Genomic DNA, 15,186 nt, shown 5'->3' with positions numbered 1-15,186 from the left:
TCCCGGCTTTCTTGTTTCAAAGCCCTAGAGCTATCAGCTCCTAAAGCTGGGAGCTCTGTACATTTTTCCCACCCTGCCGACCGGCAGAAAAGGGCCTCTTGCAATCAGGTGCCCGAAGCCGCCCACTGTGGCTCACACCGGAAAGACCCGGGAGAAGGAGAACATGTTGGGGCGGGGCTCGCTCCAGGGCTGAGGTCATCGAGGAGGTGCCAGTTTGGGTCCACCACCCACCAACGCCAGCTCCTCTTCCGGTTTGCTTTTATAACGCGCATGCGCACCACTGGCCTTTAAACGTGCACCGCCGGTCCATCCGGAAAGAGGATCCGGCAGTTATTTACAACTTTGCTCCTCCGCCGCTGAGGCGGACTATTTTCTTTCAGTCTGGGAGTCACTTTTGAGTTCCCGCTTCCTGATAGGGAACCCACGCCTGCCTATTCAGCTCAGTCCCCAGGAGATAAAGGCTTCCTAGGGCTCGGTCTCACGCAAGATAGACGAGGCTCGGAGGGCCATCCCGCGGAGGGATTCGGTTTGTTGTGGTGAGGGGAGGGGGGAGACGCTGACAAACCAAGATGGCGGCGGCGGCGATGAAGGCCCCGGCGGTTGGGAGGTAACTGTGGTGGCGAAGGCAGCGGTAGTTGGGAGGCAGCGGTACAGTTTGGAAGGAACGGAGCAAGACGAAGAGGCAATAGCCGTAGCGTCAGCCTGAGCCTCTGAGAGCGTGGCAGCTACACGCCCCCTGGGCCCTCGGCGGGCGGCGGCCGCCCCGCTTAGGGCCTAGTCTCCGAGCAGTGCCTCGGCTTCATACAGCGGTGTCCGCCATGAGCCCTTAAGGGCGGTCCGAGCCTTCCAGTCCTAAGACCCACCATGGAGCCGGGGTCAGACGACTTCCTACCGCCGCCGGAGTGCCCAGTGTTCGAGCCTAGCTGGGCGGAGTTCCGAGACCCTCTCGGCTACATCGCGAAAATCAGGCCCATCGCCGAGAAGTCGGGCATTTGCAAGATCCGCCCACCCGCGGTAAGGCCCTGGGCTGGTGGTTGCGGGCGGACAGGCCGGGGATGAAGAACTAGGATAGCGGGCGGAGAAGTTTTGGGGCGGAGGGCAGCTTGAAGTGTGAGGAGATAGGGTGGCCGGGACCGTTGTGGATGCGACGCAGGTGGGAGAAAGGGTACTGGGGCCAGGGGTCCTTTCGTGAGCTGAGGGCCCCTAGTCAGAGACCCACACCCCCACTCCCACCTCGCCCTTCAGAATCAGTGAGATTCAAGACAGGGATGCTTAGTGGCCCGGGGAGAGTTCACGGAGAGGCTCCCCGCACATCTCTTGGTTATCCCAAACTGCCTAGGTCAAGGCTGCACTAAATAAGGCTTTTTTCCTATTTACTGGTATCACTTCTCTTAAGGCAGGCAGCGTGGTGTAGTGGGAAGATCACAGCTCTGAGTTCAAAACTCCATTCTGCGGCTTACCAGCTGTGTGACCTTGGACAAGTAACGTAATCTCTCAGAGCCTGTGAAATAGGTCCCGTGAATGCTTATTTCGAGAATTGGATGAAACTAGGTAGCGTCTGTGTGTAATAGGTACTAGATAAGTGGTAATTATTGTGACTGTGAAGGTGTTTGATGTGGTCATTGGTTTGCTCCTATGTGGGTTGACTCATATTTATTCAAACCGTGCCAGGCCATTTCAGTCTATATATGATAATATTCTGGCCTGGTAGACCAGTCAGGAAATCTGTCTCACAGGGAATATTCTGTCTGGCTCCCTTGAGATGGTTCAGGGAATTGTCCCCTTCTTTTCCCAGTTGAAGGTGCTATCTGGGCCCTTCCTGCACATCACTTCTCTAGGCTTGACTTCTATGGAGAGTCTTGGATCAGTCAGCTTGGGGTGGGGTATGATTTCTACTCGGATCTGTCCCAGGATGTAGGAAGTCCCAGAGGATAAGCTATTCTTGGTCTCCCAGAAACAGAATGGACCTATGGAAGTCTGCCTCCTTTAAAACACTTGATTCCTAGAGGTCAGGAACAGAGGGCATATCTTTGCTCCTAGGCCTGGCTTCAGGCCAGGAGGAGTCCCCCAGGGGCTAGGATAGGCTGCCACCTTGCTAGCATGGAGGGCAAAGGATATATGTTGTTCAGTCACCGCTTGGGGTTCCACCGGCAGGAATTGAATTTGTCTGGAACAGGGTGTTTTTGAGTGGGTGTCTCCTGGCTGAAACCGGATGGGAAACCTCACTGCCACCTGAGGAGGGCACCACAGGCCTTTTTATTCAGCTTGGTGCTTTCTGGTGCTCAGCCACAGATCTAGGCTGGTTTCAGATGGATCCTCTGGGAGGTGTTGGGTAAGCTAATTTCTTCCTTGTTGGAATCTGGCCACAGTTCTCTGAGGTATCCTTGTCCATGGTGAGGGAGTGGCAGTGGGTAGTGAGAGGTCAGTAAGGCTAGCAGAAAGGAGAGGCTGGAGTCCTGGGCAGCCTCAAGAAGGTACTCCCTGAAGTGGCCTGGCAGGCGTGTGGGAAAGAGGCATATCTGACATAGGGGACAGTTGAGATTTGAATTTTCTATCCCATTTTTCTATCTTGGACTTCTTGGGGCAGGCTGGCCTCATGCAGGTATTGTTACCCTTCCTTGGGTGACAGGAATTGAGAAGTGTGACATGTCCCCGGGGTGTGTGTGTTTGTGTCTGTCTCTGTCTGTCGTCCTTCCTGCAGGGGGCCATCCTTTGTTATGCTTCTCTTCTCTCCCAACACCGTGTTTCCCTCCAATCTAGGAGACCTGGCTCTCTCTCCGGTTTTGTTCTGTTTTCCCCTCCCGTGGGGCTGCTGCTAGGCCTCCTTTAGGCATCTGGGACTTCTGGCTGGAATTTAAAGCACTCACCCAAGTGGTGCTTGGGCCAGGGTGGGAACCTTTGTATGGGCGGGTGCTTGGAAATTGGAAGTTTGCCTGAGGAAGGGTGGGAGAAGGGTGATTGAGTTCTGAATTGCTGGTCAGGTGACTGCTACTCTTGAGGAAGATGGGTGCAAGGAGAGTGTTATTATCCTGGAGTAGACCCAGGGGAGCTTGGAAGGGCCTTGAATGTAGCCAACCTTTTTATCACCATTCTGATAATACTCACATACTGAGTATTTGGCACACAGGAGTATGGGACTAAAGGCCCGATGAGTGAACTTTAGGTCCCAGGAGAGCCAGGCAGGGAGATTTGCTGGACCTTCCCCAGCTATCTGTTGCAAGCATAGCTCCTGCTCTAGGATTCCAGTCCTGCCATTTCCTGTCAGGTTGCTTGGTGGTTGCACTTCTTACCTAGAATTTGATTCAGCAGTTAAGAAAGGTGCCTGGAGTTTTGGGTCTGAGCACTTCTCTACCTGTTTTACCTGTACTGAGGGGAGTGAGTGCCTTACTGATGGGAGGCGAGAGGGCATGGGGAGCTTGTCTGGGCTTGAGCCATATCATTTTAGGGTTTTATTTTGTTTTATTTTGAGTTCTCTGTGTTTGCTACCCGCTTTGGGGGAATGGGGGTGGGGACTATGTGTGCATGCAAGTATGAGTCCTCTGGCCCTTGTTCTAAAAAGTGTGCACACAGAAGACACCAGCTTTTTTATTCTTTTTTACTGTCCCCCTCCCCCCTTCTATATGTATACATGTGTGCATGAACACTGATAGCCTGGTGTAGTGCAAAGAGCCTTGGACTGGAGGTCAGAAGACGGGGGTTCTAGTCTTGACTCTACCACTAACTCAACATATGATTCTGGAGAAATCACATTACTTGTCTGGGCCTCACTTCCCCATTTATTAAATGAGGGCAGTAGGCTACGTTACTCCGGGTACTTTTTGTCACCCCAGCAGGAGTCAGGGCTCTGGGGAGGAGAGGACTGACTACATGGGAGGTTGTGGGGGTGGGGTGGGGGGACGGGTGGGGAAGGCATTGGGGAGGAGGCTCTTCACAGCTGCCCTTTGGGCAGGACACAGCAAGCTCCAGCTTGGCAGGGCAGAGTCTCCCTTACCTTTATTATCACCTGACTTCCCTCCTCCTCTCCAAATCTTCCCAGTCTTTATCATGGCAGTCAGTGGGGCATCCCAGCACTTAGAATCCCCCCCTTCCCACTTCTTCCCCTTTCTGTTCCTGTACTGGGCAGGTGTTTGAGAGAGGACCCCCAGGAAACCTTTCTGACCAGGCAAGTGGTGCAGATTCTTGCTCCTTGTTCCTTGCTCTTCCCTGTAGTGTCTGTCCCAGACCTTTAAAACTGAGAGAACAGACATTAAAGACCCAAACCTTTAAATCTTGCCCAAATTGGAGCTGAGCTACCCTGTATGTGTATTGGGTAGTGGGGTCAGCCTTAGATGTCAAGTCTTAGTGATGATTCCTTTGAATAACATTTTCATTTGAAAACTAGTTTAATTTTTTCATATTAATCTTATGAGGAAACCAGGGCAAGAGTTCACATTCCTATCTTATAGTTGAGAAAACAGGTTCAGAAATGTAAAATTCCGTATCTAGTAAGTAGTGGAGCTAAAACATGAACCCAGGGAGTTCCCGTTGTGGCACAGCGGAGACAAATCCAACTAGAAACCATGGGGTTTTAGGTTCAATCCCTGGCCTCAGTCAGTGGGTTGAGGATCCGGCATTGCTGTGAGCTGTGGTGTGGGTTGCAGATGCAGCTTGGATCTGGCGTGGCTATGGCTGTGGCGTAGGCTGGTGGCTGTGGCTCCGATTGGACCCCTAGCCTGGGAACCTCCATGTGCCTTGGATGCGGCCCTAAAAAAGACAAAAAAAAAAAAAAACCCCATGAACCCAGGTCTTCTGACTCTAGGTCTGTGTGCTTTCTGGTACTTCCAGACTGTGTGTCCTACAGCACATGCCTAGGGAACGAGTGGTTAATGTGAGCATAGGGAGAGTTTGAGGTCAACTGTTTTGGGCCCCATCTCTCTGTTTCTTAAAATCTTCGTACTGTACTGTGAGGAGGGACTCAGACATTTCCCATAGTATGTGCGCGGGATGTTGGGTATGGTCTTGAGGGGCTCCTAAAGCCCAGTTGTGAGTTGTGTGCTGGGGTTGAGTGTTTGCTAGGTTAAAAGATCTGGAGTGGCTGGAGGTCTGGGAAGGCATGAATGAATGCTGAGCTGCATTCAGTGTCCTCTGGTCTTGCACTGTGCTGGAATAACCCTACTCCCCTTCCTTCTGTACCCACCCAGGACTGGCAGCCACCGTTTGCTGTAGAAGTGGACAACTTCAGGTTTACTCCCCGAATCCAGAGACTGAATGAACTAGAGGTGAGAAGACTAGCAGCTGGTGGTGGGGTTGGGAGAATGGGTACCTGAGCTCTGATCCCACTTCCCTCCCACCTTCTCCAGCTACAGTACTTTCCCTAACTAGGCCTTTATTCTGTCTTCTGTGAAATTGCCTGGAGGGCATGGAGGAAGCTTTAAAGCTCTGAATATAACCAAGAACAGGGGCATTTAGCATCCCTGATCCCAAAGCAGAGTATGTACCTTTTCCACAAAAGTTTCCTTCTAACGTTCCCTTTTAAACTAACCTACCCTACTTGGGTCAGCAAAAGAGAAATATGGTTATGGGACTAGCTGAGACCCTTTCTTGCTTGGCCAGCTGAATGTGGCCTCATCTGTCCAGTTCATTTATAGCCTTGTGCTTCCTACCTTCCTTCCATGGTGTTTGGTAAGATGGGAGATGAGGTGGATGGGCGGGAACAACGTAAGAACTGGTCTGTCTGTGTGGAAGCTGGAATGCTTACAAACTTGGATAGAGTGTTAGGCAGGTAGGCTTTTCCCTCTCCCTTGTGTTCTGTGCAGGAAGTCCAGGCCCTTTGCATGGGTAAGGTGAGGTTCTCCACTAAAGGCTTGATAATGCCCCAGGGTAATGAGAGTAGATGCCCTTAAGCCAGTTCCAGGTAAAGTTCTGGAGTTTTCCATGGAAGATGTAGGTTAGAATTATGCTATCACTCCTCTCCCTCATTAAAATGTATTCACAAGCCTTACTATATGCCTGGGGATGTGGGGTTGAGTATTAAGCCCAACCGAATACCCATAACTTAAAAGTTTACTTGTCTTCTAAACCACAGTTCCTCAACTTTGGCACTATTGACATTTTGGGCCAGATAAGTTTTTTGTCGTGGAGGCTGTCCTGTGCATTGTATAATGTCTGTCAACATCCCTAGCCTCTACCCCATTAGATGCTTTGGTACCCTCTCCCGGTTATGGCAACCAAAAATGTCTCCAGGCATTGCTAAAGGTCCCCTGGAGGGTGAAATCACCCTTCATTGAGAATCACTGTTCTAGAGTCAGTCTAGGTGCTCTTCTGGTCAGGGCAAAAACCTCTTATAAGGGATACAAATTCCTAAAATAAATGTATTTGACTAGATCTGTTAGGGGTATAGCTAGGGCAGGGTGTCAAGTACCATGGGCCAGGGACAGGTTTTCTAGAGATCATGCTGGCTAATGAGGGGGAAGGCCAGAAATGAGACCAGGCTTGGAAAGCTAAGGGGTTGAGAGAGAGCAGGGTTCCTGGCCCCTTAGGGGTTCACATAGCAAAGAAGCCATAGGATGTTTCTTTCCTCAAATAGACCTTACTTTTTCTCATCTGTGAAAGAACTGCCCCTGTTTCCCCCAATGGGATCAGAGCAAGGTAATAAATGTAATGACTTACTTATAAGTTCTCCCCAGAACCAAGACTTCTTGAACAGGGTGAGGTGGTTATAGACTTGGGGCCTTGGGGAGCCCTTCTTGGGTCGGTCACTGAGATTTCAGAAAAGCATGGTGCACATGCCTTGTTCCTAGGACCTTTGGCCCACGTTGGGTCCTGGATAGGGCAGATGCCAGTGCTGCTTTGGTACACACTTTTAGTTCTTTAGGCCACTCTGGCGTTAGTATGCAGTCCCACCCTTCAGCCACCATGGAACAAATTTATTGGCGTATATGCAGAGCTGAATGTTCTCTTTTGGAGCCTTCATTCTCTGAAACATGCAGAGCTTAAATACAGTTCTAGAGTTTTCAGGGGGCCTTCACTGTTGCTCTCATAAGTCTGCCCTTCTGGGGTAAGTGGACTGGACAGTTATTTTATTTCTCTTGTAATCAGAAAATGGTCCGAGAGTAGAATTGACTTACTCAAGACTATACAGCAAATCATTAGAAGAAAAGCAAAAACTTGAGGTATCTTAACATTCTTGGTACCTGCTATGTGACTTGAGGAAGCAAGGACTCTCTGTACAAGAAATTGATGATACTCACACAGCCCTGTCAGGGAGATTGAAAGAGTACATATGTAAGGTGTTGGCTGTTGTGACCTGACCTGCTCTGTTTGGGGACCATGGGCTTCTCCTCTTGACTGGAAGGTGGCAGAGATGAAAGGTGGGCTAAGCACTGCCTAGAGTTGGGGATCCAGTTCACTGGGAGAGGCCCCGGGTAGTAGACTGCTCTGTATCTCTTCTCCTCCCCTAAGATTAGGCCAGAAGACAAGGGTCAGGTAAAGGGGAGGCCAGCCTCTCTGAGCCATTTCTTCTCCAGGCCCAGACGAGAGTGAAACTGAACTACTTGGATCAGATTGCCAAATTCTGGGAAATCCAGGGCTCCTCCTTAAAGATTCCCAATGTAGAACGGCGGATCTTGGACCTCTACAGCCTCAGCAAAGTAAGAACAGGTTTTTCTCAAACCCTTCCCCACCCCACACCTTAATATCCTTGGTATTCTGGGGGCCCCCTTGGTTTGGATATTGGATCTCTAGGCTGCAATGGAAGGGGCACAGCCCGGTAGCACACAAGCTGTCATCAGAACTTCTTGGCATCTCTTGCTGCAATTTGAGTCTGAGTGGTGGAGGTAGGAGGGGGTAACCCCCAATGAAGTGAGGGGCTGGAGTTGTTTTCATGTCCTTTCTGCAGGCCTACTCCCTCATGTACATACACACAGCACATCCATGTCCTTCCTGCTTGTCCTTACAGATCGTGGTGGAAGAAGGTGGCTATGAAGCCATCTGCAAGGACCGTCGGTGGGCCCGGGTGGCCCAGCGCCTCAACTACCCACCAGGCAAGAACATTGGCTCTTTGCTACGCTCTCACTATGAACGCATTGTTTACCCCTATGAGATGTACCAGTCTGGAGCCAACCTGGTGGTAAGGATGCCAAACCAAGGTGGGGTGGGAAGAGGCTTTCCCCTACTAGATGCAGATTTCTGCACTTGTTCTTTTTTTTTTTTTTATTGAAGTATAGTTAATTTATAATATTGTATTAATTTCTGCTATACAACAAAGTAATTCATTTATACATACATATTCTTTTTCATGTGCTTTTCCATTATGGTTTATCACAGGATACTGAATATAGTTTCCTGCCACACTTGTTCTTAGTGGAACTGGTTCTGTGGACTGGAGACCTGGAGAGGTCTGGGAAGAGATGAAGTCTGATTTAGTTGGGGAGGTGGTTGAGGGGAGGTGGTTGGAAGGAGGGATAGCATAAATAAAGGCATGAGAATTCTCAAAGTGTGTGCTGGTATCTGTGGTAAACACCATTTGAATAGGACCTATTGGTGCAGGTTGTGGGGAGGAGGGTGAAACCAGAGCTTTGGTTGCCATTGGGCGAGGGTAGAAGAAGTCTTTGCTGTTAGGGGCTGGGGCCCCATGCCCTGACCCTTACCCCTTACCTGTCCCCAGCAGTGCAACACACGTCCATTTGATAATGAAGAGAAGGACAAGGAATATAAACCCCACAGTATCCCCCTTCGACAGTCTGTACAACCCTCCAAGTTCAACAGTTATGGCCGGCGAGCCAAGAGACTGCAGCCTGATGTGAGTATTTCCCTTCTTCTAACTTAGAACTTTGGAGGTAGAGTCCTTGCCCTCCCTGTGGCCGAGGCCCTGTTCCCTGGTCCACTCTCCCTTCTCTCGGTTCTAACAGTAGTGTGCCTCTCTCAGGCTTCCCTCTTGTTCTTCCTCTATTCTCAGCTGAGCGTCTGGGCTGGGTTTTGTTCGTATAATATCTTTTCTATGTCTGCTGTTCTTGCCTGTCTTGTTCCCTTCTTGACTCACTCTGCTCAGAGGGGTAGATTTCATTCTCCTTGTACTATACCCTAGCTTCAGGCAGAAGCTTATGTGCTGGCATTCTTCTAGACACTGGAGATACAACAGAGAACAAGATAGACACTGTCCCTGGGCTCAGCAAAGCATGTAATTTACCAGATCATATTAGTCACTGCCACCTAACTGGTAGCGTCGAGCACTTAGATTTCTTTATATCCTCAAATCCCCTTGTAACTGTAATGTGGGAGTTAATATTCTCACTTTACAGTTGGAAAAACTGAGATCCTCTCTTATTTCCTTTCCAATAGAGGGATGAGGAGGGAGTTCACTTATCCCAGTCTCCAAAAAGCAATCTGAATTCTTGCTCTGGCCCACCTATGCCCCATACCTGCCATGAGCTCAGGTGATATATGTAGTCCCAAGCTATTGTTCTTTTAGGATGGGGCAGTTTGCCCCAGATAGCAGTCTTGATTCATCTCCTTCTTTCCTTACAGCCGGAACCCACAGAGGAAGACATTGAAAAGAACCCTGAACTGAAGAAGCTTCAGATCTATGGGGCAGGCCCCAAGATGATGGGCCTGGGCCTCATGGCCAAGGATAAGACTCTGCGGAAGAAAGGTGAGGCCTGGCAGGCTGGGCAGTGTGAAGGGAGAGGAGGTGGCCCTGACTATTCAGACCTCCTGAACTGTAGAGTCATTTCTCTCTCTCCCAGATAAGGAAGGGCCTGAGTGCCCCCCAACAGTAGTGGTGAAGGAGGAGTCAGGCGGGGATGTGAAGGTGGAGTCAACTTCACCCAAGACCTTCCTGGAGAGCAAGGAGGAGCTGAGTCACAGCCCAGAGCCCTGCACCAAGATGACCATGAGGCTGCGGAGGAACCACAGCAATGCCCAGTTTGTAAGGACCCAGCCCTGACTTCCTAATGTTCTGCTTCTCATCCCTTCAACGAGCCTTTCCCCAGCATGGCATTGGACCAGGTTGCATTAAGCAGAAAAGTGGGCCTGGTGGGCCCTGCCCTCAGGTAGCTCACTTAATTGGGGAAACAAGGCCAACTCACATGGAACAAAGAGCAAGAAAGGGTGATCAAGTGCTGTCAACATGAAGTGCTGGAAGGGTGCGGAGAAGGAGACTCCCTCTCCATTGCTTCAGGATAAAGTCTAAGCTTCTCATTACCATGCATGATCCAGTCCCTGCTGACCTCTAGCCTCATTCCCCAGCACTGCCCACCTCACTCTGCTATAGCCACACTGAACTACTTGTAGGTATGTTTGTTTTTTTCCCCCAAGATGTGCCATGCTTTCTTTTTCCCATCCTATGCACATGCTGTTTCTTCTGCCTAGAAGCGTTTCCCTTTGTGCTCTGCCCCATAGCCAAATTTCAGTTTACCTTTAGGTTCCAGTCAGCTTCAAACATCACCTTTTCAGTGAAGTTCTTCCTCGGGGCTGTCTCTACTTATTTCCTGCTGATTCAGATGCTTCCTCCTTTAGGTTCCCATAGTACCCTTTTGTAGGCTGCTATTGGCAGTGTCCACACTGTCCTTTAATTTTTATGAACTTGTGCCTCTAGAGTACTGCATGCCTTTAGAAGGCAGATGCTGGAGTTCCTGCCATGGTGCAGTGGGTTACGAATTTGACTGCAGCAGTTCGGGGTGCTGCGGAGGTGCAGGTTCTATCCCCAGCATGGTGCAGTGTGTTAAAGGATCCAGCGTTACTGCATCTGTGGCTTGGGTTCAGTCCCTGGCCCAGGAACTTCCATATGCCACAGGTGCAGCCATTTAAAAAAGAAAGAAAAGGCAGATACCATGTCTTATTTATCACTGTACTGCAGAGTCTGGCATAATGTTGAGCATAAGTATTCAGTGTTTATTGAATGAATAAAAATGAGGGATTCAAGACTGAATGATAGACTCTGCTGTCAGAGCTCTCCCAGTTTATTTGGGGGAGATGGTACATGCACGTAGTTAAACTCCAGAGCTAGCATGACTGACCTGTATAGGGCCATGAATCAGCCAGCCAGCAAGTACAGTGGGTTTCTAATGGAGATCTCTGTGGACTAGGTTACTGTCTAGAGGAGTCTGGTGGTTGAAAGGCTGCACAGGGCTTAGGTTAATGAACTGTTGCCTCCCTCCCCTGGCAGATTGAGTCATATGTATGCCGGATGTGTTCCCGAGGGGATGAGGACGACAAGCTCCTGCTGTGTGATGGCTGTGATGACAACTACCACATCTTCTGCTTGCTGCCTCCTTTGCCTGAGATTCCCAAGGGTGTTTGGCGGTGCCCAAAGTGTGTCATGGCGGTAAGGACTTCCTAGCCCCAGTCTTTGCCTCATAGGCTGTCTTTGCCTTTCTTCATCTGGTCTTAGAGCAGCCTCCTAGCTCAGCCACAGGCTTCTGTTTGGGTCCCTAGGGTGGGGCTAGGCTAGAGGCACAGCTTTGGGAGAAAGAAGAGGAGGACACTTACCCTGTGTTCTCTGGGAGCTCTCAGACCGCCTGGGGTTGTGAGAGTCATGGTTAGACATTGTATGTGAAGATGTATAATCAAATGTTAAGTTGTTTGTTCAAAAACTCAGGTGTAGAAGTCCAGAGGAAGAGGAAGATGACTGAGGGTAGTAATAAGAGAAGGTGTCAGCAATGAGATTTGGAGGACAGGAATATGAAGGAAAAAATGTTATTTTGATTTCCAAGTTCTGTATTCTTTGTTTCTTTTAGAAAGCTTGGAAAATAGACAAATTACGTATCATCACACCACCTAGAGACAGCCATTATTAATAGTCTGGTATATTTTCTTCTCATCTTTTCATTATTGCATATATATAACTATCTTATATAACAAGTTTGGGATCTTATTGCACATTTTCATTTGTTACTTTATAATCACTTTTCTGTATAATTAAATTATTCACGGGTATGATTTTTTTTTTCCTTGTAGGGGTCCCATCATGTGGGTATAATGTTTAGTCGTTTTCCTTCTGTTGTGATAATTAGATTGGTTTGCAATGTTGTAGACTTTAACTACATGAGATGGGCAGGCTTTCTAGAGCCCTTGGTGGGTGGAGGGTTGCAAGAGCAAGGGTGTATGGGGAGAATGTACCTAGTACAAGAGAGGCAGCGGGGAAAGCAGGTGAAGCAGCAGTGAGGGCTAAGAGCCTGGGAAGTCTGCCAGGTCTGTTTCATGAGCCTCCTACCTTCCTTCATCCAAATTCCAGGTGCTCATCTCTATCTCTCTGGATTTCTGGAGAGTAGACATCGATAGTCTCTTGCCCTATCTTAGAGAGACAGCTGTGGTCTTAGAGACCAGGTGTGCATGTGCATTCACACAAACACAGACAGATGAGGAAGGAGACCAGGGCAGTGTGTAATGGCCTTAGTAGTGGTGGGGATTCCTTTAGGGAGGAGTTTGGATACCAGCAGTATCTTGACAACAAAGACTATCAGCTCTTCTTGGCATGCTTCTCTAAGTGGCGGTGGGTCAGTGGACCAAATTGGCATTGTTTTCAGACAGGAGCAGGAGGTCTGCCTGACTCTGGGGTACACACACCTCTCATCTAAAACCGTGAGCTTTGGAACAAGTGAGTTAGACATATCCTGTCTACTGAGACAGTAAAGAACAGGAATAGTGTGGAGTTTGACACTGGAAGCTAGTGCATTAGTTTCCCATCCTCCAAGCTACTAGAGTATTTGGTGACATGTTCCCAGGCCTGTAGTTCCAGTCTGGGCATAGAAAAACCTCTCTAAGCATTGTATAAACTCACATTTTATCTCGAAAGAAAAAGTGGCAGAAGAGCATAGGGTAGTATGTTTAAGTCAGAGCCCGTGGTTTAGATACTAAAGCCCTGAAGGAAGAGTAAAACCATGGTAGAAATACGTGTGGGGAATGAAGAGACCGACTACACTGAAGTGCTAGGAGAAAAAGGTAGAGCTATGACATGAGGCCTGCCTCAGGGGCCTTCAGTACAGACCTAGGGCTGTTCTCCCTCCTTATTCCTACCCCCCATATTCTAGCTCCGCTTTTGAGGATTCTCCACCTCTATGCCTCTGCCTTGGTGACATGTTCTCCTTTGGGTTTCAGGAGTGTAAGCGCCCCCCCGAAGCCTTTGGCTTTGAGCAGGCTACCCGGGAATACACTCTGCAGAGCTTTGGCGAAATGGCTGACTCCTTTAAAGCCGATTACTTCAACATGCCCGTACACGTAGGTGATGGAGGGCTGGGGTAGTGTCAGGGCTAGGGTCGTAGGTGTTTGGTGCCTGATGGTCTTAGCTCTCCTGGGTCAATGGGGCCAGGACGTGATGAGCCGTGGTCATCTGCTACCCTTGTTTCCTAGATGGTGCCCACAGAACTCGTGGAGAAGGAATTCTGGCGGCTGGTGAATAGCATTGAGGAAGATGTGACTGTTGAGTATGGGGCTGACATCCATTCCAAAGAATTTGGTAGTGGTTTCCCTGTCAGTGACAGTAAGCGGCACCTAACCCCTGAGGAGGAGGTGAGTAGATGATTCATGGTTATATGTGAGATGTGTAAGCTTAGGCAAGTTATTTTAGTATCTGAAAAACGCAGTATCTCTATAGGATAGGGACAGTTATACCTGCCTTATGTGGTTGCTGTGAGATTTAGATGGGATGACGTATGTAAAGAACACAGTCTAGTATCTAGTATAGAATCTCTTGACATGAGATTGGCTTTTTCTTTTGTTTGTAAAGTGGGGGTAGTAGTCACCTCATGAATTTTATAACAAAAGAGGGAGTTGCCATTGTGGCACAGTGGCAACAAATCCAACTAGGAACCATGAGGTTGCGGGTTCGATCCCTGGCCTCACTCAGTGGATTGGGGATCCTGCATTGCCGTGAGCTGTGGTGTAGGTTGCACATTTGGCTCGGATCTGGAGTGGCTGTGGCTGTGGCGTTGGCCGGCGGCTATAGCTCCGATTCGACCCCTAGCCTGGGAACCTCCATATGAAAAAAAAACCAAACAAACAATTAAATAAGAAAGTATGCGAACGTGCCTGGCAGGGTGCCCGGCTCATTCATAAAAAGTGTTCAGGGACTGGGATTATAAATGCAGGGAAAAAATGAGGGCCTAGGCCTGTTTCAAGGGGAAGTATGCATTTTTGTCCAGAGCAAGGGCTTTTAACTTGCAGGTATTTGGTGGATAGGTATATCTATAAACCTCCCTAAAATTGAAGTAAAGTGAAGTGAATTGAAATTTTGTGTGTATGCATTTGAGAGCGGCTGGGAGAAAACCTGTAGTATTTCTTAGATGTTTCAGAAAGGTCTGTGGCTTCAAAATTAAGGTTCCCTGGGCTAAAGATCTCAGCATCTTAGCAAAACCCTCATCCCTTTTCCACAAATACCTCACCCGACAGGAATATGCTACAAGTGGTTGGAACCTGAATGTGATGCCAGTGTTGGAGCAGTCTGTACTGTGCCACATCAATGCAGATATCTCTGGCATGAAGGTGCCCTGGCTCTATGTAGGCATGGTCTTCTCAGCCTTTTGCTGGCATATTGAGGATCACTGGAGTTACTCCATTAACTACCTCCATTGGTGAGTTGGGGTCCTGGGAAGCCAGGGAAACAGTCAGAGTGGGGCTCCTTCTGTACCACAGGTGTGCCCACTCTGACTGTCCCCTTTCTATTTGGCCAGGGGTGAGCCGAAGACCTGGTATGGGGTACCCTCACTTGCAGCAGAACATTTGGAAGAGGTGATGAAGAAGCTGACACCTGAGCTCTTTGATAGCCAGCCTGATCTTCTGCACCAACTTGTCACCCTCATGAATCCCAACACCCTCATGTCCCATGGTGTGCCGGTGAGTACCCAGGAAACAGGAGCAAGGGGTAGGAATGAGTTAGTGATGACTTGTGGTGGTAGTGGTGGTGATTGTCTGGAATCTACCCCTGTCTCTTTCTCATTCCTTTTCTTTCTAAATTGGACTATAGGTTTGATGGCTCTAATAGAGACCCAAAATAATAGTGATTAGATATACAATGTGATGATGTGCGCTCTGGGCCAGGTGTTTGAGAGCAGCGCCTTAGGGAAGGCTTCTTACCACATCTACATTCCAGTCAGTGGGAGAGGGAAATGTAGGGGGGACCAGGCAAGACAAGTCGTCTTAACTTCTAAAGGCATACATCATTTCCATTCATCTCCTGTTAGTCACAGCTTAGTCACATGGCCACATCTAGCT

General features: G+C 49.0%; 1 protein-coding gene across 12 annotated transcripts in view; it reads left to right on the top strand.

Moving 5' to 3' along the window:
• Positions 343-15,186, top strand: part of KDM5C (lysine demethylase 5C) — a 34,404-nt gene continuing 19,560 nt past the window's right edge. For 3 of the 12 annotated variants that reach the window (XM_013986149.2, XM_005673628.3, XM_005673631.3), the window contains exons 1-12: positions 552-1,014; positions 5,181-5,258; positions 7,506-7,628; positions 7,937-8,107; positions 8,645-8,779; positions 9,505-9,628; positions 9,723-9,904; positions 11,144-11,302; positions 13,075-13,194; positions 13,327-13,485; positions 14,365-14,546; positions 14,646-14,808. In XM_013986149.2, coding sequence (XP_013841603.1) covers positions 865-1,014; positions 5,181-5,258; positions 7,506-7,628; positions 7,937-8,107; positions 8,645-8,779; positions 9,505-9,628; positions 9,723-9,904; positions 11,144-11,302; positions 13,075-13,194; positions 13,327-13,485; positions 14,365-14,546; positions 14,646-14,808 — 1,746 coding nt within the window. In that variant the 5' untranslated portion in view covers positions 552-864. 12 annotated transcript variants of the gene reach the window in all.

This window comes from Sus scrofa, chromosome X, assembly GCF_000003025.6.
Source record: "Sus scrofa isolate TJ Tabasco breed Duroc chromosome X, Sscrofa11.1, whole genome shotgun sequence".
Lineage (NCBI taxonomy): Eukaryota > Metazoa > Chordata > Mammalia > Artiodactyla > Suidae > Sus > Sus scrofa.
The sequence above is the reverse complement of the archived record's forward strand: the minus strand, read 5'-3'. Positions and strand labels throughout refer to the sequence as shown.